Genomic DNA, 24,876 nt, shown 5'->3' with positions numbered 1-24,876 from the left:
GCCCAAAGGTATTTATAACTCTCTTGAGAACTGAACTTGATTATTGGAAGATCTCCAGTGCAAATCATTTATTCTCACTACATGAGTGAAGAATTAAAATAGGACAGGACTGAGACTGTCTCTGGCTCTGTGGAGACCAGGCTCTTTCTTGCCTCACTCTGGTGCCCCAGGCTATGAAGAGCAAGGCAAACACTGGTACTCGTGTTCTGAGTACACTGTGTAAAGAAGTAGCAAGGGTCGCAAGATATATTTTGTTCCCTACACCATCAACCAGGACACATGTTGTAACAGCCCAAGTTCTGATACAATTCTTATAACAGAGATTGCCTAGTTCTACCCTCCAAAGTGCACAAAATAAATCTAATTTCCCCAATGCCATTTTTATATGTGAGCCTAAGAATTAGAAAACAGCCATTGTATCCTTCCATTCTCCACAACATGGTCTCTTTCCACCTTTCCTTCATTCAATAATTATTCATGTTACATAATTTCAGATTTAGGGTCATTGAGGTTACTCTTCTAAGGAATTTCAATATACAATGATTCTCATTTAAAATAATGTTAAAAAGTAGATAACAAAAAAGCACTACTATACCATGGGCAGCCAGTAAAGCAAAGGTCCTACTGCATAGATGACTATCAGGACAAAAATGCAGGATATTAGACAAGCCACCTGTAAAATACAAGATAGACAAAAAAAAGAAAACCTTGAACTTTCTTATCAATCTGAAGTTATAGGGGAAAGATAAAATTCTTAGTTCATTTTGATTAGAAAAAAACAAATGTTGGCATGTGATTGTTAAATTGCACAGACTATCATCATCTATATTTTGCAGCTGAGAGGACCCAAACGTGACAGCTGACAAACGGGTGCAGTCAAATTAAGTCAGTGATGAGAGAAAAGCAATTCCGCACAAAGAAATAGGACACCATCAACTTTTATCACACATCACAGCAATGGCTTTCTTGTTTAATAGTGAAAGTGACATTTCAATTAAAAGTCCTTTAGCCTGTTGTGATTCAGCCTGACTCCCCTCCTCCTTTCTTAGAAAGTTGTTTGGGTAATAACTGAATATGCAGCTTAGTGTTTTTCTGTGCTAATGATAAATTTCCATTGAAGCTTTTACTCTATTCTTTGGAATTCTTGGTTAGAAAGGGCTCTAGTACAAAACAGTTATAAGGCATTATGGGAACAGTCTCTGGAGTGAAACAGATTTAATTTTATTAATCCTGAAAAGTCATTAGTATCATGTTCTAACCAACTCAACCTGCTGACAAAAGGTAATTCAAAACACTTGACCCCTAGCTATTCTCCACTTGATGGAGAACCTGATTTCACATATGCAAATGTTCATCACTTAGTAAAAATGCTTGGCCAAACAGGTAGCCTAACAAGAGGAAACAGGGCTTTTATAGGGCCACAAAGATGCCGAGGATATCATTATGGAGCTATCAAATTGGGACCTATTAGAATGGCTAAAACCAAAAATAAATATTAAACAAACAAATAATATCAAAGGCTGGCAAGGACCCAAAAGAACTGCAGTTCTCAGACATCGCTGTTGGGAATGCAATGGTTCAAGCACTTTGAAAACAGTTTGGCAATTTTTGATGAGCTTATGCATACACTTATCATATGTCCCAAAACTACCTAAGAGAAATGAAAACATAAGCCCATGCAAATATCTGTATTTACACCAACTTTATTCATAAACACCAAAAAAACTATAAATAACTGAAATGTCCACCAACTGGTGAATAGATAAAGTGTGATATACCCATACAACAGAATACTACTCAGCCATAGAAAAGAACAGACCATTGGTATATGCAATGGCATGAATGAAACCATCCGCCTAAGTGAAGGAACACAAGTTCTTCCTATTTAATGGAAGTCATCTCCAGCATTCCTGAGCATATGAAGGGGGAAAAAATCTTTGTGTGAGAAATAAGTCATTAGGGAACCACAGTTACCCATAAAAGAAGCAATAGTACATCGAACTGTTACAATAGTGATCACTTAGAATTAATTGCTGATCTTACATAAGAATTTTTGAATAACAAAATAGGATGTCTGTTATTCCACTGGACTGGAGAGAGCTAGGTGTCAGAGAACAGATCATTCAGATAGCACAGTAAGTGACTCAGCACATCCATGTTTGTCTGGAAAGAAAAGGGCACCAACCTGGCTAAGGTTTATTTCATGACAAAAGACAATGGCATGCACTCTTTTTGTGGGACTGTTCACTCATACACTTGCAGTGTACCAGAAAATAAAACCCTTAATGTTAGTTGAGGATATAAACTTTGGGCAATTGTGGTCTAAACTCCTTGGAAAGATCTGAGGCACAGAGAGACAAAGTGACTTGACCCAGGTCAGAGAGCAGAGGAGTTTTAGAAGGCATATGGATTTTGAACTGAACTGGAATCCATAAAGCCAAATATATCTTAACGTTCTTAGAAATAATACTTAAAGATGTTATAGAAATTTCAGTCTAACTATATAATTTTATTTAAAAACAGTAAACTGCAACTACCTTTTTGGCTTTTCTCTAAATAATACTTAGCGTTTCTTCACAAGGTTTTGCATATGTATCAAAAACTCTGTACATGTTGAACTATAATTTCAGTCATTGCAAAAATGAGCTAAGGGTTAAATGGGTGTTACTTGCAAAGGGTGACAAACTATGGATGAAAAAGACCATTCATCTTAGATGGTAAGTGTATAATGAAATAGACCATATAAGCAAACAGTTTATGTTAGCTCCTTTGCACTTACTTGCCTTATCACTGTTGATGCCCTAGGTCAAAAGGTAAGTACATCTAATTGGACAAGAAATCTTGATCAGTTCTGCCTAGTACATCAACTCCTCAGGCAAGGAAGTCAATAAAGTAGTAGTTTCTGTCCTCAATACTCTCACAATATTGACATTCATTGTCCCCATAAATAAGAGGCCCAGATGTTAAAGTTTGCATTTATAAAAAATCTTGAGAGATCTGCAATCCAAGCCATCATTTCAAAGATGGCCAACTTGGTAACTGTACAAAGAGGCTAAACTGAGATCAGATATTTGCAGTACTATCAGACTTCTGTAATAACCCAGTTGAGCTATATTTTCGAGTATTACCCACTTCCTGGGATATCCATTGCTTTGCGTATGAAGTACTGTTTTCTTATAAATCTCTGATGTACCAAGGGAAAGATGTTAAAGGCAAGTTGCAACCAGAATAAGAGAAAAGCTTGCTCCTTTTTTAAAACTCAGAATATAGAACTTAAGTGCCCTCTTCTTAGTAAGTTCAGGCTGGATTAAGTTGTAGCTAGTGAAGAAAAGTGTTCACATTCTTAACTACCCACAAGGCAAACATTTTCTAAGTATTTTACTCTTCAACTTTTGTGTCCTACTAACTAAATGTACAAAGACAATTTTTTTTTACTCTAAAATCACAACTACTCATATTTGAGTTAATTTTGTATATAGGATAATGAAGTCTCTGTTTTCTTCTTGCTACATTCTTAAACAAATATTATATATGTTGCAGGTTGCTTACAAAGATGACTGTCCAGGCATTTGTGTTACCCATACCTACACATGTGGCTGTAGGAAGAGTGAGATGCCCATCATTTCATCCTAAATAGTGACAGAAGAATGCAAAGTAGGTGGAGAGCTCACTACATGCACAGCATTGTGGAAAATAGTGGAACAACAAAAGAGATGGGAAAGGGCAGAAAGAGAAAAGACAGAGGACACTAGGTAACTATAGCTAGATTAAGAAGGCCTTAAAGAAGTTGGAGGCAATAAGCCAAATTTTGAAAGAACAAAGGAATATAATTTGGCAAATTAGAACCCAGAGGCAATCTCAGTGTTGCAGCAAAACATGCCAGCTGTCATTTTCGACTTAGGCTGAGCGTCGCCGGCAGCAGATGCTGCCTCTCATCCTTCATGTCCGGGTTTTGCCTGCAGGACTGCCTAGAGAGCGCCAGCGTATCCGCTCTGTTGGAAGCAAAGAGAAGCATGCACAGGAGAGAGCTGGGGCACGCTGTCTCCCTCCCATAACTAACGTTCTTCAGAGGGAAAGATACAAGAAAGACCTGCAACATTTATTTGTGCTTTATGTCTTGGCAGCACCAAGGTTTTCTTTTTCTTATATACCCATGCTCTGGATGTCACACCTTAAGGGAATTATTGTAAAAAGGGCTCCCACATGTGGAGGATAGAAATGTGTTTGAGCTTTTGACCACAGTACTTGGCATTAAATGATTCATTATCTTTTGTTATTTCAAACATTTCGGTGTGATTTTCTAAAGTACTGAAAGGCTTTATTATCAACTCACTTGTATGTAAAATGGGACTAAATTCACTAACATAGCCACAAGCGGCTCTTGATAATTTGAAGTGTGGCTAGTTTGTACCAAGACATGCTGTAAATGAAAAATAAACAACAGATTTTGAAGCTTTAGTACAAAAAGAATGTAAATTATATCATCAATCACTTCTAGATTGATTCTTTGTTGAACCAATATTTTGACTCTATTGGGTGAATCCAAATACATTATAAATTTAATTTTCTGAGTTTTTCTACCTTTAAAAATATGACAGTTTAAATTATCTATGTGTGTGGCTCATATTTCTACATGGCTCATATTTTTGTTTCTATGGGACAATACTTCTCTAAAGTCTATGATCTTAAGCCTGGTTTCAAGTTTGATTTTTCCACCTTCAAGTACACTATATCAAGTCCCAGTAAAAATGCCTGACTTGACCTGTCCCCTTTAATGTCAGCAAAACTGATTAGTTTTATCATTATTGATACTTTCAGTTTTCATTTTTTATATTATTTTTATTTTTTTTATTTTGGTATCATTGATGTACAATTACTTGAACAACATTATGGTTACTAGACTCCCCCTATTATCAAGTCCCCACTACATACCCCAGTACAGTCACGGTCCATTAGTGTAGTAAGATGCTATAGAATCACTACTTGTCTTCTCTGTGTTATACTGCCTTCCCCATGTCCCCCCCTACATTATATGTGCTATTCATAGTGCCCCTTTTTCCCCCTTATCCCTCCCTTCCCACCCATCCTCCCAGTCCCTTTCCCTTTGGTAACTGTTAGTCCATTCTTGGGTTCTATGAGTCTGCTGCTGTTTTGTTCCTTCAGTTTTTGCTTTGTTCTTATACTCCACAGATGAGTAAAATCATGTGATACTTGTCTTTCTCCACCTGGCTTATTTCACTGAGCATAATACCCTCTAGCTCCATCCATGTTGTTGCAAATGGTAGGATTTGTTTTCTTCTTATGGCTGAATAATATTCCATTGTGTATATGTACCACATCTTCTTTATCTGTTCATCTACTGATGGACACTTAGGTTGCTTCCATTTCTTGGCTATTGTGAATAGTGCTGCAATAAACATAGGGGTACATATGTCTTTTTGAAACTGGGCTCCTGCATTCTTAGGGTAAATTCCTAGGAGTGAAATTCCTGGGTCAAATGGTATTTCTATTTTGAGTTTTTTGAGGAACCTCCATACTGCTTTGTACAATGGTTGAACTAATTTACATTCCCACCAGCAGTGTAGGAGGGTTCTCCTTTCTCTGCAACCTCACCAACATTTGCTGTTTGTCTTTGATGATGGCCATCCTAACTGGTGTGAGGTGAAATCTCATTGTGGTTTTAATTTGCATTTCTTCATTTTTCTTTTTTTTTTAATTTAAATTTATTTTTCTTTCTCATTCATTTTTTCTGCACATAGTTACTGAATGACTACTCTGTTCTGGGTCCTGGGCTAGGCACTATGTATATCGTAAAGCAGAAACAGCCCTGTTTTCCAGGAGTTTAAGTTAGGAATATAAGGCAAATATCAATCATACAATCACCCTGATGAATGTTTCATGTCTAACAGAGCTATGGACTCTGAAGAAAAGCACAGAGCCAGAGGTGAGGTCTGAAGAATGGGAGGGGTGAATGCACAGGGCAAGGGAGGCAGCCCACAGGGAGGCAAGGCCACCTGGCCTGAAAGCTGAGGGTGGGGTGGAGAGCAGCCCAAGGTAAGGCTGTACAAGGGAGCGCTCAGCACCTTGTAGGGAGCATAAACCCTGAGTTTTAAGGCCTACGCAAAGCTTTTCAGTGTTTCATGACAAGACCATATTTACATTCTAAAAAGATAGCTTTCTACAGATAATGCTATTTCTGGATAAGAAAGAGTCAATTGGTGAATTAGTTAACAAAGTTTCCACTTTGTTTCCACTTTTCCTTTGATTGATTATCATTAGCCTAAAAGTGGGTTTCTACATCTTCTAGATTAATTTCCTGGGTATAAGTCTAGTCCTTAAGAGAGACAGAGCCATTTAAGGGGTTGTTTTGTGAAAAGTCTTATCACATAGAAAACTGATTTCACAATTTTTATTTAGAATAAAACATTTAAGACTTGGCTTGCCCAGTGCCTTCTTCAAATCATGTCAGTTAGCAGTTATACCCACATAAACTTAACAGTTGCAATGTTAAAGGTCTAAAATGACTATCATGGGAAAGCATCTCGATTTGGGTATGCACATTAAATTAGATTCCTTCTCTGTGAAATTTTAATGGGAATTGTTGAACAGATTAGAGATCATCCCAACAAGCAAAACAGTATGCAAATACTCTGCTGCTGACCTTTGTCTCCCTGAACGAGTGTTTTGTTAGATTTCTTTCATTTATTGTGAAGTCTGATGAATACCATACAGAAAATAACTCTTAAGTGAAAAGTCCTTAGAAAAGTTTCTGTCATTCTAATCATTCAAATGTGTGGCCTCCAGAACAGAAAAGAGAAGGGCACCTTTCCATCCCTATTCTTTTGGTTGAACAAATTTTTGCCAATTCAAATTTTTTAAAAAGGTTTAAAAAATAACTAAGCATTTTCTCGATGTATTCTTTTTTAGACATTCAATACTGAAAGGTACAAAGATTAATCAGATGGTTTTATTATTACTAAAATAGTAATTAGAAAAGGAATAAATGCCTAAGAAACCCCAGATATGGGACACACTCAAGTTGAGAGATCTCACAGATTCTATTCCAGCCTTCTCTGTTCATGTGATGGATGAAGATACTAACCAGCTCGGGATTCCCAGCAAGTTGGAGGGCAACTTGGACTGAAAATTGCCTTGCTGCCTCCCGACCAAATGAGGATGTTTTAATATTAAATGTTAAACAAGTGCTCTAAAAACATTTTGTTATAATAAGAGTACTTAATAATAAAATCAATGATAATTATTAACATTGAAAGAGTATTGATCTGGGGCTCAGGAGTTGTACTGAATCAGCATGCACTAACTCATTTAATCCTTGTAGCAATTACTTTAGCAGCTGAGTTAACTCAGGCTAGAGAGACTTAGGCTAGTAACAATAAGTTACTTGTGCAAAATCACCCAACCACTGGTGGTGGATTCAGAACTTAGGCCAGGTTCCGGAAGCCATGCCCTGAACTGTTCACTGTACTTACCTTGCCTCAACTAGGTAAGCACAGAACTAGCCATGAAGAGAGGAACTCTTAGTAATTTCATCCTTACTTGAAACCAGGTGGAAAGTAACTTAGATTCCCAGAATTATATGGATAGGAAAGTCTTCAGAGTAAGGGATGAAACTAGAGTACAGTATGTATTAAACATTCACATTTAGACCACAAACATTTGAGAGTACAGTTTGCAAAAATGTTTATGCTGATACATATGATGAACCTAAGCTTGAAATCACTGTGTAAAAATCAAACTCTCATGTGAAACAAGGTTGAATGAGGATTTCATATCTTAGCTGATGACTTGTGGCAATTATTCATCAAATTATTATATATTCATAATTTGTTGCTGTTTTCTTTCTGCTCCATGGTACATTCATCAATCATTTTATTAGTTTTATGCTATATTTTAATGTCTGTTTACCCATCTTTCTCTTGCCACCTGTCAAGAACCATATCCTTTTCAAATGTATTCTTCTACAACCCCCCAAAAGGATTAATATATAAGTCCTAATAAGGGCTACTAATAAATGTCTGAACTACCACACAAAATGTTTTATAAATTCTCATACAATTCCAATTTTAAACAAACATGAATGGTTTTCATAGTGGTTAACTGTTAATGTTTACTTCCTATTTTAACATACACATGCATTTTCTCATGTAGAACGTTGGTTAAAAGCACAAGATTTAGAGTAAATCTATCTGGGCTCAAATCCCAGCTCTGCCTGCACCAGCTCTGTGACCTAAGTAAGTTACTTTAACCCTCTTTTCCTCAACTTTCTCACAGGAAACTGAGAATAACAGCTATACCTCTTTCATAGAGATACCTAAAGGGTTAAATGAGTTCATTTATTTAAAAAGCATGACACACAATGCCTAGGACATAACTCAGCATATGCTTCCTCAACCACCTCACCACAACATCTTTATTATCATCGTCATCTTACCAGTACCCAGCATAACAGCTGGTATATAACACACTCTCAATGAATGTCAAATTTATTTGAGTTCCTAATATATAAAAATTATTTCTTTAAACTAAAATGCACAGATATCTTATTACTCATTTATATATTTTTACATCTCTATAAACACGAATTTCAGTGTCAAAGACTGATTTTGCATATAACTGATTTCATTTTATTTAAAGGAAGTGAACAAAATTGGAAATTTTTCAAACTGGGTAGATCAGCAAAAAACAAAATCAGAGGCACCACTAGAGGGAGCGTTGGTTCAAAGGTTGTCAATAGTAAAGCTGCCGTAGGTACAGTATTTTCGATCTGCTCAGTATATCACTCATTTTCCAGAGGATCATTCATATGAAAGAGAAGAGAGACAGACTTCTCTAAAACTGGTTAGAAAAACGTTGAAGAAGTAAACATTTTCAGAACTTTAGAGAGAAGCTCCCTCTTCCCGCTCGCGGAGGAAGAGAGTAAAGGCCCCAGCTCCTTTGCTGCTGCTGAGTAATGAGGTTACCTGTGTCTTTGCTCCAGTGCCATACAGGCCAGCGGTCCTGCCCATTGCAGCAGCACTTGGTATACAGAAGAAAAATGATGGAATCACATTGCTGAGGCCATGGGCCAAAAATTCCTACAAGATGGATAATAGGAGAATATATCATTTCTTATTTACAATCAACTTTTAGAACCCCCAGATACAACTTGTAAAAGAACAAGGTTTGTTTGTCTTCAATTTCTGTTGTCTCCAGTGGTTATTATTTAAACATTATAATATACATATAACTAACATTATTTGAATGCTTACAATGAACCTGAAACTGTTCTAAGCATTTTGCTCATTTAATCCTCATACCCTTAATAGGGAAGTACAAGGTATTTATTACCTCTGTTGCCAATTTTTCCTCTATCTTTCAAGCCACTACAATCAAGGGTTTTGTTCCCACCACTCTACCAATGACCTCCACAATGCTAAATGCAATGGTTAATTCGTACCTTACCAGACCTAAAAGCAGCATTAGATGTAGTTGCTCACTTCCTTCTCCTTAAAGGCTCCTTCTAATTTCTTCTAGGACCTCATACCCTTCTGGTCCCTCCTACCTCCCTGGCCACCACTTCTTAATTTACTTTGTGGTTCCCTCTATTCTAGTCAACCACAAATATTGGGCAATTTTTCTTCTCTCTCTAATCTTAGCTACCTATGTACACATTGACAACTCCCAAATTTATTATCTCCAGGCTGGACCACTCTTCTGAACTTCAGACTCATACAATGAACCTGCTACTCAGCATGTCCATTTGGAGAGCTAACAGGTGTCCCAAACTGAACTAAATCTTGCTATTGCTTTCTACCACCCCCAGTCTGGTCTTCCACGTTCTTCTGCATCTCAAGTTCCACTTGTGTGATCCAAAAACATTAGAGATGTTTTTTACTCCTTCCACTTGTCCCAGATGGCATCCACATCCAACCCAGAGTATCTCCACTCCTTATTTCCATTGCTACATCCTGGTCCAAGTCACCAAATGTCACCTGGATTACTGCAAAAACCTCCTAATGTTTTCCTACTTCTACTGTTGCCAGTGAACAACACAGACAAACACCTGGTCCTCACAGAGCTGATGTCCTAGTGAGGGAATGCTGACAATAAACGAGATGAATATGGGAAGCAAAGCAGAGGAAGGAGTGGAAGAATGTAGAGTTTAGGACTTTAGCTTGCCAAGGAAGGCCTCCCAGAGAAGGAAACATTTGAATAAAGGAGGTATGCAGATATCTGGGGAAGCTGGGTTCCTGGAAAAGGGAACAGCAAGCGCAAATGTCCTAAGCCAGAAACATGACTAGAGGGTTCAAAGAAAAGCAAAGCAGTAATATAACTAAAACAGATCATGAAAGGGATATGAGAGCAGAGGGGAAAAGGGATGGCAGCAGGTTACATAGGGCCTAGTAAACCTTGGTAATGAGACTTTTCATCTGAGTACAATGGGAAGCCACTGAGAGGTTCTGAGATGAGAAGAGGCATGCTCTGTGTTGGACATTGTTGTGGCTCTTGTTCCTATGTCAGTGCCTGGCACAAAGTAGGGTTCAATACACACCTGTTGTATGAGTAAACCTGTTTGTTTACAGATGTCAAAACTGGGGCACAGAAACAATTAAGGGCATGTAGAGTCAGAGCGAGACGAGACATAGGTAATCTGGCATTCAAAACCACTATTTCACAGCTGTTTCTGCAGACCTGTGCAGGACTATAAAACCATGGGCCTTGAAACAAGACTCTGAAGTAAATTCAGAAATATGATCAATAAAATCTTCGCCTTTTGGTATTACAAGAATAGACCTTCACATCCTACAGTTTTTTATTAAGAAGAGTAATCTTAGTGTTATTTGTATTTTGAAATCCATGATTTTTGAAAGTCAGCATGCAAAAATAAATATATATAGATTCTCTCCTAAAAGCCAATCAAAATAAACATCAAAATGTCTCCCTCTGTACAATATTTTTAAGTGTAATATAAACAGACCCATGAAGCCGAAATTTTCAGCTTTCTATGAATGATTTAGAGATTTTTTTTCTTTTGTTTTTTTCTAACCATTCTTGCTGTACACTTGGAAAAGTTGTACTTTCTGTAAATGCTACATTTCCAGGTTCTGAGAGAACAATGATACAGTCACTGTGGAGAGGGGCTGGGGCATACTCCACCTGGTTGTCATCAACTGAATATTTGAATTTCTTGGCAGATCCTTGAGCAAGAGCCAGTGAGGCCACATAGCCTACAAGCGCCACTCCAAAAGCTTCAGTGATCACCGCTGAGAGGACGTGCATCGGGGGAGCTCTAGGCGGAGGAATTCTGTGGAAACAAAGCTCATCTTGAAGTCATCAACTTTCATGTAATTTCTGTAACAACTTGCAATGAATTCAACTGTGGTAATGACTCTGAAGTTTACATAGTATAAATGAAATGCCCAGGAGAAAACCACGCAGGCTTGCCCTTAGAAGCCCTTTGTTTTCAACATTATTTAGCAGACAAGCAAAATCACAAGGGACACCACAGAGACATCTTCCTGCGTCTAACTGGCATTTCTACTGAGGGAATTTAGGTTGTTCCACAGAAAGTCTGACTCGACAAAATGTCCTGTATCAAAGCAACAGCAAAACTGAAGGGTTCTTTCACTCTAATCTTTGCAAATATATTTGGCTGGTGTTAGAGACTGTATTTCCTGCCGTGGACACTACAGTGTTGTATGCAAACACTAGTTTACTGTGAGCTACAATTCCTGAGCTAATCCCTAAATTTGCTATTGAGTTCATCATCTTAATTACATTTTTAACTTGTTCCTTTCACAGTATATTTAACTGTGTATTACGTATGTCAAGGAAAATATATATAAAGACTCCATCTACTGTTACAGAAATAGGACCACAGTTAGCTGTTTCTCAGTTTTAAGGAGCTCTTTAAAGTATTTCTTTCAGCTAATATGTAGCCATTGTCTTACTGTTTTGAAAACCACTCAAGCCCAAGGATCATCATTTATTTGTCGCTGATGATCCTTTGGAAGACCTGCCTCCCTTTCAAAAAAAAAAATCCCTCTAGGGCAAAAGTAGAAGAAAAAGATAATTCATATTGATTTAATAACTAGCCTGGAAGTAGAACAGTCAGCCTTTCGTATTAGCTGTTTCATTTAATTCTCACAAGCACCACTAACGCCCCATATAAATGAGAAAACATTTTGAGAAAGGTTAGGTAATGTATCTAAATTGCTGTGAATGGTAGAACTGGGATTCAATCACAGCTCCTTCTCTTTCCAAAGCTACACTCTCCCTGCGGTTCCTTAAGAGTATGGATCTGGGAAGGTCACTCAAAGGAGAACTAGAGCAAATAGAGAGGCATGATTTTTTTTTACCCACTTACTGAAGTTTATCCCCAAGCCTAAGTGATTTGTGTCATTACAGGCTCTACAGTGTATGAAATACAAAAGTGCTACCATTTCAAAGTATAAGAACCTTTGTTTCACGGGATTTGAACTTTTGCATAATTATTTACGGCAACTAACTGACTTAGAAAGAATCGATACACTGACCTGCGAAGGTGGAGTAAAGAACCCTTTAGAAAAAACCCCAGTTGATTCAGATAATTACCATCAGCCTGTATCTGCTTAAATGCTAAAGACAGGATTTTTAAAAAATTATCTTTTTACTCTCTGAGAATTTTCCCATTGTTCCTCCATCTTAATGTAGTTAGAAACCAAAAGTTGGGACTGGAAATATGGAGGATTCAACAATAGTCACTTTGCCCTAAATTTATAAACACTTGCGTACACTAAGCCCATTAAAAGGGAATAACCCAGAAGACACTCTTCTCTTCCCTGAGATGTCTTTCTTTTCTTTCAGGCTATACTTGGAACAACCTTTTGCCCTTTTAGAGCAAATACTTCCTCTTGTTACCCTTCCTCCTAGTGTCCAGCAGAAGGCTTTCAGAAGGGAGGGAACCACGCTTCTCCCCCACTTCAGTCCTCTCTCACCACTACATGTGGCTCAAGCCTATGGATTTGCTATTTCCCTTGATGCTTGTGTATTTCCACTATGTTTTAAGGAAAATAAAAATAGTCATAAGAATGTGTGAATGGAACAGGGAAGCCTACATCAAGAGCACGGAGTCTAATTTGGAAATTCAATATCTTCCACGTTTTTCAAATAACACCTTTGTAAATATTTCCCAATCTTTTACCCGAAGCAATGTTCTCTAAAATATTTGTCTACTTTCCTAGTAATCGGTAAACAGCCTAAGAAGTTACTCTTTCTCTGTGTATTGTTCCTATCATTTTCAAAAAGGAATAAATTAGACCTTTGTCCTATATGGGCCTTTGAAAGAAATGAAATACATACCCACCTACCCCAAGTCCCTTCCTCCATCAAAAAAAAAAAATAAAGAAAGAAAAACAGAGACAACGTTACCCCTTTGGAATATGACCAACTACTTCGAATCCATATGTGTCCTCCATGTTGGTACAGTAACAAACAAATGAAGCAGCAATGATCTGTGTGGTTCCATTTGAAAAATGAGAAGAAAATTATTACTGGCCTCCTCAAACACCTTACATTATTTTCAAAGGTAAACACACTGTTCACATGTCCCAAGAATAATACAGCAGTTGGCCAGATTTTTAAAAATTAAAATGTTAAAAATAAAAAATTCCCTCTAAGTCTTGAAAGCATTTAATGTGTAGTCTTGAAAATTGAATGGCATCCAATACTATAGCATTTCTAATATCCTTCCCAATTGTGTCAACCCAATCGTGTCTGATTTTGAAGGGAAGCAGAACACAGAATAGAGGAGTGTGGTTCAGTGTGGGTGGGTGTGTGCCAGATACTACGATCCAACCTAAATACTTGTCTCTCATGACATGAAGGGATGCTTTACAACACAGCACACTTTCCCTCCATGACAGCAACCTCTCAAAGAGATTGAGGTAATGTATCCATGTTTCTGATATAGGCTAGTAGTCAATGATTTATCATCTCCTTGAATAATTTTGAGCTTTTACTATTTCTTGAATAAAATATGCTAGTTAATAATATATTGGACTCCATGTTTTAAAAATTACCTCCATGGAGTCGCAGGTGCCCTAGGCTCTATTATATGATATGTGGTATATGATATATGATAAGCAAAGTGACGTGTTCTCTGCCTATACCCATAAACACCTTTAAAGTATATGTTCAGAACAAAGTTCAGCCTTTGCTTTATCATCCATGCCACCCAAATGTTTTCCATTCATTTTCAAATTATCTTTTCATTCTACTGATAATTTTAATAGGTACTAGAAATTTCATACAATTAGGGTATCAGTATCAGTTTGGAACTGATTTATGTATGGCCAGAGACAAAGACATAACAAAGCACTAGCAAAAAAAGGAATATCTAACAATTAACTCCCCAAAATATTATTTTACAGGGATTTTCCCTATATATTTCTGTTCTCTGTGATGATATTCAACTGAATTTACAGAGATTTTTAAAACATCAAATATATTTAAAGAGCAAAACAGCCTTTTACAAGGTAACAAAATTGTACAGGTCATATACACTGTTGAATTTTATAAATATTGTGATATAATAGTACTTTCTAACAAAGATAATAACAGTTAAAAATTCAAGCTATTAGCGGAGAATCAGAAGTGTTAACATATTCAAAAACTCCTAAACCAATTAAAAATTTTAGTTGCTAAAACTGTAATGTGATATTTAAATCAGGTCAGAAAACACATTGTGAGCTTAAAAGAAAATATACCACAGCCACAACATCTTGGATTCTTATTGAAAATGGAGGAATATATGATGTTCAGTACCATAGGCAATATTAAAATTAAGCAACTTGAGTCATTGAATTGTTCTCTCAGAGAGGGTCTTAGACTTCCTTAGACATTTGGAGCTTGAATACTGGCAGGGTTATCCATACACATGCATGCGGACCCCCCTGGAGGTGCCACAGGGGGGAGGAGGAGGAGAATGGGCAGTGCTAGGGACTGGCCCTCCCAAGGTGCCACATTCTGGCAGAACTCAAAGTGGTAGAATCCTCTATTCAACCTGCCTTTCAAGGTAATCATTAAGGTGTTTTAGTCAAGACAGGAAAAGAACACATGTTTAACATTTTGATGTATAATTTCTAAGTATTTAGGTTTGCATTAGTACTTTTGCCTTGGGTCTTGCAAATATTAGGGACAACACTGCATGAGGATACCTTCAGTTTTTTTTATAAGGATACTTCTTACTAGTTTTGCACTGAATATATAAGCAACTGTCTTATTACTAGCTCTAGGGTGTTTTCCCCTAAGGTTATACTCAATCTTCAGTTTCATGAAATTTATGTAAATACCATATCCCAAAATATAATAATCATTTCTTAATACCTACAGGACTTTGAAATAAAATGGTATATTTCACAGTTGTTGCTGTGAAAACAAATAATCATAGTACCCTCCACTTATATTTGAGATACAGACACATTGCATGGATGGATGTTAAATGTGTCTCCACAAATTATCAAGACCTAGGATCACACAAAGCCTAGCTAGGGAGAGGGGCTGTCCAGGTGAGTTCAACAGAAATGAGTCAGATCCCTTAGAGATGGTTTTCAATGTGCTGGCCCTATATATTCACATTAACCTATACCATCTTAACAGCATGAAGCGATATTTCAATAGGTGAAATTATTTAGACAGCACTTGTCATATACACATATAACCTAGAGACCACTGAAGAAGCCAATTAATGATAAGCTAGTGGATTGTGATTGCGTTAACATCTCATTTTCAACTTACTGTTTCGCTTAGTTAAGAGTTCCCGTGAGAGGCTCTTAAAACTTCAAAATGTATTTTTTAATATCATAAGCTTTTGGAGCAACACATAATTGATTGCCTTGCCAGATACAAAAAAAAAATCATAGAGAACCAGCTCTGGCCAGTGAAAATTATGAGTATCCTTTCAATAAAGCAAAATTAGGTCAGTAAAAAAGTGCTAATAAGTCTACCAACCATTAGTGTACATTTCTCAATTAATATTATTCCTCTGCATATCTTATAGTAATGCAGCAATAAAAAGTAGTATCTTTTTATTACTTTACAGAGGATCAAGCCAGAGATCTTTAGAGTCTCACCCTTAGATATGTCTCCTTACTTAAAATCTTAGGCTACATGTTCTCTTATTTATGTAAAAAAAAAAATTACAAGCTTATGAGAAATGCTATATAAATTGAAAACATGTGTGCCTCCTTTTTAAAATTATTGACTCAAAATGTTTCCTGTTCTTACATTAATATATAGCTACGCAAATTAGCCCTACCTTAATGAGAGACAGGAATAGCTATGGGTTACTGCAGACAATATAGTGAGCCTCAGCAGGTTACCCCCAGCAACTGGCAAGCATTGTAGGGCAGAATGCTAAATGCTGATTTCATACTTACCAAAACTAAATCGACAGGAAGAACAACTTTAATTTTCCTTTTAAACTGTTCATTCAGCTCTTTAACCAGAACAAGTACTACAATGCTCAGCAAGGATAAGAGCAGTGCTTCCAGTCGGACAGACTTGATGTTTTCAAAGACATAGGCATAGATCTATAGTGATGAAGAAAAATATTAACAAAAATCAGGGTCACCCACAACATACTAACATCAAAATCTGGCTCCATATGAATTCACTGATGTTTTGCAAAAATGTATCAAGGGGTGGGGAGTGAAAATGTGGGGCACAGAAGGGTGGTGGTCGTGCTCACGTAGGGCAAGCTATGACTCCTTTGCATGGACAACATTGCCTTGTCCTTGATTCTTCCACCACACTCAGTGTTTGCTCCTTCCTGTGTGATGACACTGCTAGGAAGACGATTTCAGTTCCTTTCCAGACATTTCAATGGACACAGATACTAAAACTTGTTAGCTACATGCAGATTCATCACTAGGAGCAGTGAGGGGACCACAGGATCCCTGAACCCCACCACTCTTCCTCAAACCCCAGAATTAAACAAAGACCCTATCTATGGAGATATCTGGAAAGTTAACAGCTCTGCACAAAGAGATGTTTGTGTTTATCAGTACCTTCCACATTCTCTCTTATGAAGATACCTAACTTGTATAATTGTAGCAGTTTAAATAGGTTTTAAATGCTTATCTTAAATATGTCTCTTAATTCCTCCTTCTTTGGAACATGATTTTTATAAACTCATTTCTATTTGTTCACAACAGATTTCTCAAGTCTTGTTTCAGGTAGTAAAAACTAGTTTTCACTTTAGCACATGGGCTACTCTTACAGTAGCCCAAATTGTTGGTATCTTTTCAGCATCTCAAATGTAAGTGAGCACAAAAATAATAGGTCAAAATGTTATATAGACAATGCATCAAAATGTCTACAAAAACATTATGTAGACAATGTTCTTTAGCATCTCTTAAAATTCTGCTTGGTAGGTTACCCAATCAAAGGACTCAACTTATATGGTCCAGACATTAGGAATATGCCTGGTATAAAGGAAGTACATCAGCTTATCCAAACTTGAATTCTATATATTGAACATTATCATTAATACCATGACTCTTTCAAACACCACAAAAAACTGTACTCAGTTAAATTGGAGCCTGGCTGGGTGAAAATGGTCAGAATAACATAGGTAATTGAGAATCCCCTTTTGTTCACACAGTTAAAATAAAAAGGAACAAAATAAACCATTGTGTAATCAGATACATTGAGCAATAATTAGGTGTCAGAGAGATTTACTTGTTATCTTTTTTACTATATTCTATTTTATTCTACACTACTTGGAAAGAAAATTAGGTACCACAATATCATAGTTACCTGAGATGCAGACAATATTTTTTATTCTCTATGTTGTGGATGATAATTGTTCACAGAATTCCTATAGCAAGTGAAGGAACAAGTTTCATTTCTCATAGTAACCCCTTACTCAAAGCCCAGGACAAAAACCCAAAATGCTACTCTGTGAAATACATTTTATATTAATATAGGGATGGGATTAAAGGGATGTCAAGAAAATTCTGTCTAAATGCGTAACTTGCATGATCCAAGGATAAAACTGAGAATACCATTCAGGTAATTCGTCAAGAAAATAACAAACATCCAAATGTTTTAAAGCATTTAGAGGATTGTTCCTTCTGTTTTATCCATGGCATTGAAAGTATGCCCGGACAGTGCCTGTGTAAGAAAGAGGGGAAATATGCAAAACTCACAAACCATACCAAATCTGCTATAATATGCATTTTGAGACCATGTGTTTGCAGTAATAAAAATGACCACCCCAGAATGAAAGGAATGAGAAAAGCTTCCAGGGTTTTTTATTGTCTATCTGGATTAAACTACAACTTGTAGAGCAGAACACGTCTCACAAGATGCTCCAGAATAACATGGGGGTGGGCAGAGGCCGTTACAACCAGCATAAAGAACACAACAGAAGAGCTGGCTGGTGAGGAGGGTCTCCCTAAGCTCTGTCCTGTGGACCCAGGCAGAGACGTCACAGCTAAAGCCAGCTGGTAGGAGCTGGACGGCATATGGGGACAGAGAGGGGGACAGGAACAGGGATGTGCACACACACTTACATGCTCATTTAATATAGCTCTAGGCATCCTAACCACACGTTAAAATTTCTCAGTTTTAGTTTAAACCCAGTTGTCTGAGTGTGCCATCACACGGTAAGCTTCGGTAGATTAAAAATTCCTATTGAAGATCATCATTTGTTTCCCAGACCTCAGAGAAGGAAAAGACAGTTTATATGTGTATGGATAAATAAGTAAGCTATTTCATTTTGACTAATCAATCAATAAATAAAATAGGGGTTTAATAAAATAGGGGTTTAGCTCATTTTGAGACTATAATACTACTAGTTCTTTAAAGTGATCATTTTAACTTGACATAAAATGAAAAATACTCATACGTATAAAGAAATCCATTTTGAGATATTTCAAGGAATAAAAATAGTCTATCCATAGTACATATACGGCTTCTTATTATATCCTTTAGAGAGGAGACTTTACAAAGCACTTAATGGACATTTACACACACATATCTTATTTATGAAATGTGTTTTTATCTGATTCAGTTATTTATAATAAGTGTTTTTTCTACTGATGGATTCTCAGCTCCTAGAATATTGTCTAGTAGATAGAATGCACTCAGTTAATATTGTTAAATGAGTGTATACTTTGCTCTAACATAGTATTAGTAACAATAAATCTGTATATAAGAGTAGATTTAACCTTGAATAAGCAGAATGACCAGGAGAGGAAGGACCCAGACTCTGGTTTTCTCATTATCAATAGTTGGGCTATGTCATGTTAAGGAGGTTTGTAGTTATCATTTATTCATTCATTCAACATGTTAACTGAGGTTCTATTTTGTGCAAGGTACTGAGCTAAATTAAAGCTACTATTGAAGTAAACTTCAGGTAATTCATTTTGATATATTCCATTTGCTCCAAATAATCAGGGTTTTAATAACTTTACTTTTATAAGAATGAAGCAAAATCCAAAGCTAAAAAATAACCTCATAATCAGGATTTAGTTTTAAAAAACAACAATAAAGGAGATCATACCCATTCAACAATTTCTCATTGTACAACTAACTGTTACTGAAGTTCTAAACAAGGCTCTACATAGAAACACTTGTACACAGGAGAAAAATCTAAATTGTGTTCGTTCTGTTAAATTCCATGAGACAAAGAAAAAGAGAAAGTTCTTAAATGTTTAGAAATATTAACATGTGTTAAGAACTAAATGGACTTGCTGTTCAATCCTCAATTAACCAGAAAATTCTATCAAACAAAATATTCCTTTCATCAGCATTCTAGTTGCTCTAGGTTTTGCTATAATTAAATCTCCTAGAGAAAAAATGATTTGAATATTTTAAGTGTATAATGAGATCATTCATAATTCTTCAGTAGCAATGAGTGTATTTTTAAATTATCTACAAAGGGATCACATACAATATTATAAATCACATTTCTATGCCAAAGATAACATGTAAACTCTACAGTATTATTATTTATCATTCCTATGTTATCTTTGTATTAAGACTGTCATTAATAGGTTTGTGTTTCACTAGAGAAACAGAGTAATAGTACAATCAGCAAACACTAATAAATCTGTTATCACACAGCTATATAGTAGGTATAAAGTACTAATCTGCATTCTATGAGTGTTAATTTCCAATATATGACTGACTCAGTCATCAACCACAAAACCAGGAATATTTGCAGAGAAAAATGGTAACATTCATACACGGTTGCTACCACATATTCAGACTTTGGTCTGAAAACACATTTGGCATAATCTGTGCACAATCATATATTCAAAATCCCACGACAAGCACCCTTATAAGAGACAGAAGAGGAGAAGAGGCGAACGCGGTGGGGAAGGCCCGCGGGGACAGCGACGTAGTTTAATGTGATGCAGGGAAGCCAAGGAAGGCATGGAGCCACCAAAGCAGAAGACGAGAGGGATTCTCCCCCTGAACCTGTGGTGGGAGGATGGCTCTGCTGACACGGTGATTTTGGACTTCAGGCCTTCAGAACTGTGAGAATAAATTTCTGCATGTTAAATCACCAGGTTTGCAGTAATTTGTTACAGTAGCCAAGTGATACTAACACAGTTGTGAGGTCAAATGTCTCTCACTCCTGAGACAACTCAAAGGGGGTGTTATGGATCAGCTGAATTCCCCTAACTTTCATATGCTGAAGATCCAATTCCTGGTAGCTCATAATGTGACTGTACTTGAAGAAAGGGCCTTTCAGAGTTAAGTGAGTTAAAATGAGGACGGTGGGATGGACCCTAATCCAATGAGACCGGAATCTCTCTGGAAAGAGATTAAGGCATTCAGAGGAACGCCAGGGATGCACAAGGAACTTCCACGGGAAAGAAGAGGCAGGCAGTGGCCATCTGTGAGCCAAGGAGAGAGGCCTCAGAGGAAATCATTCCTGCTGGCACTTCGATCTTTGACTTCCAGAAATGTGAGAAAATAAATTTCCATTGTTTAAGTCCCCCTGTCTCTGGCAATCTGTTATGGCAGCCCTAGCAAACTAACAGAGAGGACAAAGGGGACTGCAATATACCCTAGCAAATTCCCTCCTCTTCAAGTTAATCAATATGAAAGTATCTTAAAGCACCAAATAAACAAAAACTTTTCAGCAATAGTTACTACAAGATAAGTACCATTAAGAGAGACAGCCAACTGATTATCTGTCACAGATAAATAGGCTGATGTGGTCGATAGCTGTGGTAAGGATTTCGACTACAGTGCCTAACAAAGGCCATGTTTAGAAGATACTTGTCAGAGCCCAAAATCAACCAGCTGAACACACTCCTTCTACAGATGTAGAGGACAAGGCCCCTAAGACAGGTGACTAATCCTGGCTGATGTGGCTTTTGAGTGAGAGTCAGGCCTGTGACACAGGGTCCCTGAACTTTAGACCAAAATGGTCACCATCTTACCAATGCCTCCCTCACTGTTACCTTCTTTCAGTCCAGCAAATGACTTTTCCAAACTTTCCTGGTGCTTCATTTTCCCCTGGCAGATGGAGGGAAGGTGCTGCCCCTTAGAAGGGGGACCACCATGGAGCAGGAGTCTTTGATTTTGGTTGTTAGTGGTGGGATTTAACAACATCAGATGTTTAGGGAAACAAGGTCTTACCTAACCCAAGCATTCAATATCAGCAGCAGAATCATGACAGCAGGAGGGAAGCAGTAAAGCCTTTCAACTTGACTCCAAAAGCTGTGAGTAGAGGGACCATGGCTGTTTTTTCTTAACACATCCATACTTGGTGAAATTATACCTGTATCTATATGCTAGTTTGCCTTAATTCCTTCTCTCCACCCTGAATAGAGAGGAATTTTCATATTTTTCCTACCAAAAACAGACGGGAGAAGGACAGATATGGGTAGAAAGAATAGGAGATACTGCTTAAACTTACCCCTTTCTGTAAGATTGGGGGAACAAAGGCACAAGGCCAACCATCTTACATGTAGTGATTCATTTAATTTTCCAGTTAATACAAGGTGAATGTTATATCTCCTTCACTCTATCACGTTATCCACCTTTAATTACACTACCAGTTTTCCCTCATTAGCACTCTCTGAGATTATATTGCTCACCGATTTGTTTGTCTGTGTCCTCCTGCCCTACTTCACATCCCTCTTCAGTACTTCGGTAAAACTCCATGGGAACAAGGATGTTATTTCTCAACTACATACTCAATGCCTCTGAGGTGGTCAATTAACATCTGTTGATTAAGTCTATTCTAATGGCTCATGAATTAAGGACGCATACTAATCTCTTTCCATTCATGTGTAGTTTGTAAAATCTCCCTAGATCATTCTGCTGAACGTTTCTGGCTTTGAAGCTTCACATTTAGTCCACCTCTCCCACTTTGCAGGTGAGAAGATGGGAAGTCTTCTGTCAGCCCTGGTTTTGTTCTTTAAGGCAGCTTTCACACCCTTGGAGCCTTTAAACATGAGTCACAGTTGCCCAGACACTCCCTCTCCCTGACCTAACTTGTTTTCAACTTGATTATATTTGAGTTCCACTTCTAAGCAGACCTAGATTCCTGCTCAGGGACCCCCTAAAGCCACATCTGATCCTTCCCAAATTGATGTTGTTGCAAGTTTTCTTTATTCTTAAGAATTTGATGTCTCCTTTAAACTTTGCCTACAAATCATTGTATTATTAAACATTTTAGAAAGTGTACTGTAGAGATCAAGCAACCCAAATCCCTCTCCTTGCTCACACAGATAGAAAAAAAGGAAGAAATTTAAGCTGAAATCTCAACTCCAAGCTGGGTTTTCCTGAGTACAAACAAAACCCCAAAAGGAAGAAAAAAAAAACACTACATTATTTTCTACATTATCATATACAAGTTTTGATCAGTAACTCCTTAAAACTGGAAATAAATCCATTCACTACTGCTTTAAGATAAATTAAGCCTCCAAACACAATGTTTCCTGCAGGAAGTATGATATGTTAAACGCTAAAGGCAACATAGGTGCACAAAACTCACAAAGTGCACGACCACGTATGCCAAGGCCCAGGTGGCCCCCAGCCATCCCTTGTTTAGAAAACTGAGTTTTATTTGAATTACTTGAGCACTGGCTTTTGTAGTGATACATTTTTTTAGTGAATTGTGGGGGATGGAAAGAGCTTAACCCAAAATGGTTGAGCTGCAAAAATATTTGCCTTCTTATTTAGAATTTCAAAGAAACATTTGTTATAAATTCCCATATAATTGCTCCGTACCATGTTTTCTGTCCCCTGTTATCACTGATTGAATCAAGCTGTAGATGATCATTCCTTTTCTCTCCCCTTCAATTTATTCTGTCCACTTTTCAGGATATATTGAACATTCACAACAGAAATGTCACAGTAACCGTGGAGAAGATATGGGCTTTCGTAAACCACCAAAGTGTGTTCTTGATTCAGAAACCCCAGAGGGCCTAGGTCTTCAAAGTAGATTTGTTCTCCACATATAAACCTCATTTGTACATATTTAATTGTGATCTCATTCTCTATAAAAGAAACTGTTTCACTGGCTCTGATTTCTTTCTGACGTTTCCCATTTGAACATTCTTGGTCCTTCTTTGCAGCCTTCGGGGGTGTTCAGACTAGCAAAGTGCTTTGCTTATTCTTCAGGGGTGGGGGTGGGAATGAAACTGTTTTCAGTTCTTATTTTTAAGGAAGGGAGTCAAAACTTCCAAGAAGGGTAGTTGAGTATATTGCCAAGCTTGCCTTACGTCCTTGGGTTTAATGTACAGAATTGTACATAATTATTTAGAACAGTACTCATATAAAGCTATGCCAGTGAAACTAGCTTTGCCAAATTTATCAGGCTGAGACACTGGCGCCATCTCAAAGAAACCCACATGTGCTATTATGAATAGGAATTTTTGTAATTTTTATTGTGTCTTTTAGGGAGGACATCCTCTCTAATAAAAAGATATGTCATCATTTCTCAGTTTTCAAAAATAATTTTTTTATTCTAGAGAAGAATTAAACTTTTCCCTCTTTTCTGTGGGGGAACCAATGTCAGTCAAACACAGTTGAACAACAGGAATAAAATAATTTACCTGGTGATCCAGGATCTCAAGACAAAAGTGACTTCTGTAATATTATTGTTTCTGCTTATTTTTAAGTATATTGCAGTACTGTGTATAATTTATTAAACAGATTTATAACTGCTTGGAGGGTGGTGGGGTTTGAACTGAATAGGAGATTTGTTTAATAAAAATAACTTGAAAAACATAATGCTTCTTCAGTTCTCATGATGAAGCCTTGTTAGCACCATATGTATATTTTTTAAGTTCTATAAATTTTGAAGTCATCTCTACAAGTTGCAAAAAGAGATATACCTTTGTTTATTGTTTAGCTTTGTTTATCTGAGTAAGAACCTCTACAGAGGAAAAGCATTAGTCACCTATGGCTTACATAGCATTTTAAAAAAATCTGTAATTTGTTCCCTCCAACTATTCATTATGAGGTACAAAGATAATGGCTTCCATTTAATGAACACCTAGTGTGTTCAGGCATTTTATTTTGGGAATGAATCCCAATAGATATAATTATCACCAATTTATAGAGCAGGCAACATGAAGTCAAAGATCCTTGGTTTTGGTCAAGGCCAGGGCTGTGATCTGAATCTGGGTGGCTCAGATTCTAAAGTTCTCTATCCTGTTGCCTCTTTCTAAGAAAAAGAAAAGCCAGATCAATTAGCATCTACTTGATTGTATAGGCTCTAATACGATCACTACAGCTAAAAGTTAACTAAGAGAAAAAACTAATTTTTGCCCAATATATAACTGAAGAAGAATGTGCAGTACATCCAAGTTCATTAAGAAAGAGCCATCCTTTTAAAAGAAAGATAGTTTCATTAGAAAT

At 37.1% G+C, this 24,876-nt stretch overlaps 1 protein-coding gene across 1 annotated transcript in view; it reads right to left on the bottom strand.

Moving 5' to 3' along the window:
* Positions 1 to 24,876, bottom strand: part of SLC26A7 (solute carrier family 26 member 7) — a 122,451-nt gene that overhangs the window by 34,146 nt on the left and 63,429 nt on the right. Inside the window, exons 5-9 of the mRNA XM_073229812.1 lie at positions 16,419 to 16,571; positions 13,411 to 13,493; positions 11,158 to 11,305; positions 8,982 to 9,095; positions 596 to 673 (exon numbers count right to left, since the gene is read on the bottom strand). Of these exons, the coding sequence (XP_073085913.1) occupies positions 596 to 673; positions 8,982 to 9,095; positions 11,158 to 11,305; positions 13,411 to 13,493; positions 16,419 to 16,571 (576 nt within the window). The remainder of the gene's footprint in view (positions 1 to 595; positions 674 to 8,981; positions 9,096 to 11,157; positions 11,306 to 13,410; positions 13,494 to 16,418; positions 16,572 to 24,876) is intronic.

The sequence above is a fragment of the Manis javanica genome, chromosome 2 (assembly GCF_040802235.1).
Source record: "Manis javanica isolate MJ-LG chromosome 2, MJ_LKY, whole genome shotgun sequence".
In the NCBI taxonomy this organism is placed as follows: domain Eukaryota; kingdom Metazoa; phylum Chordata; class Mammalia; order Pholidota; family Manidae; genus Manis; species Manis javanica.
The sequence above is the reverse complement of the archived record's forward strand: the minus strand, read 5'-3'. Positions and strand labels throughout refer to the sequence as shown.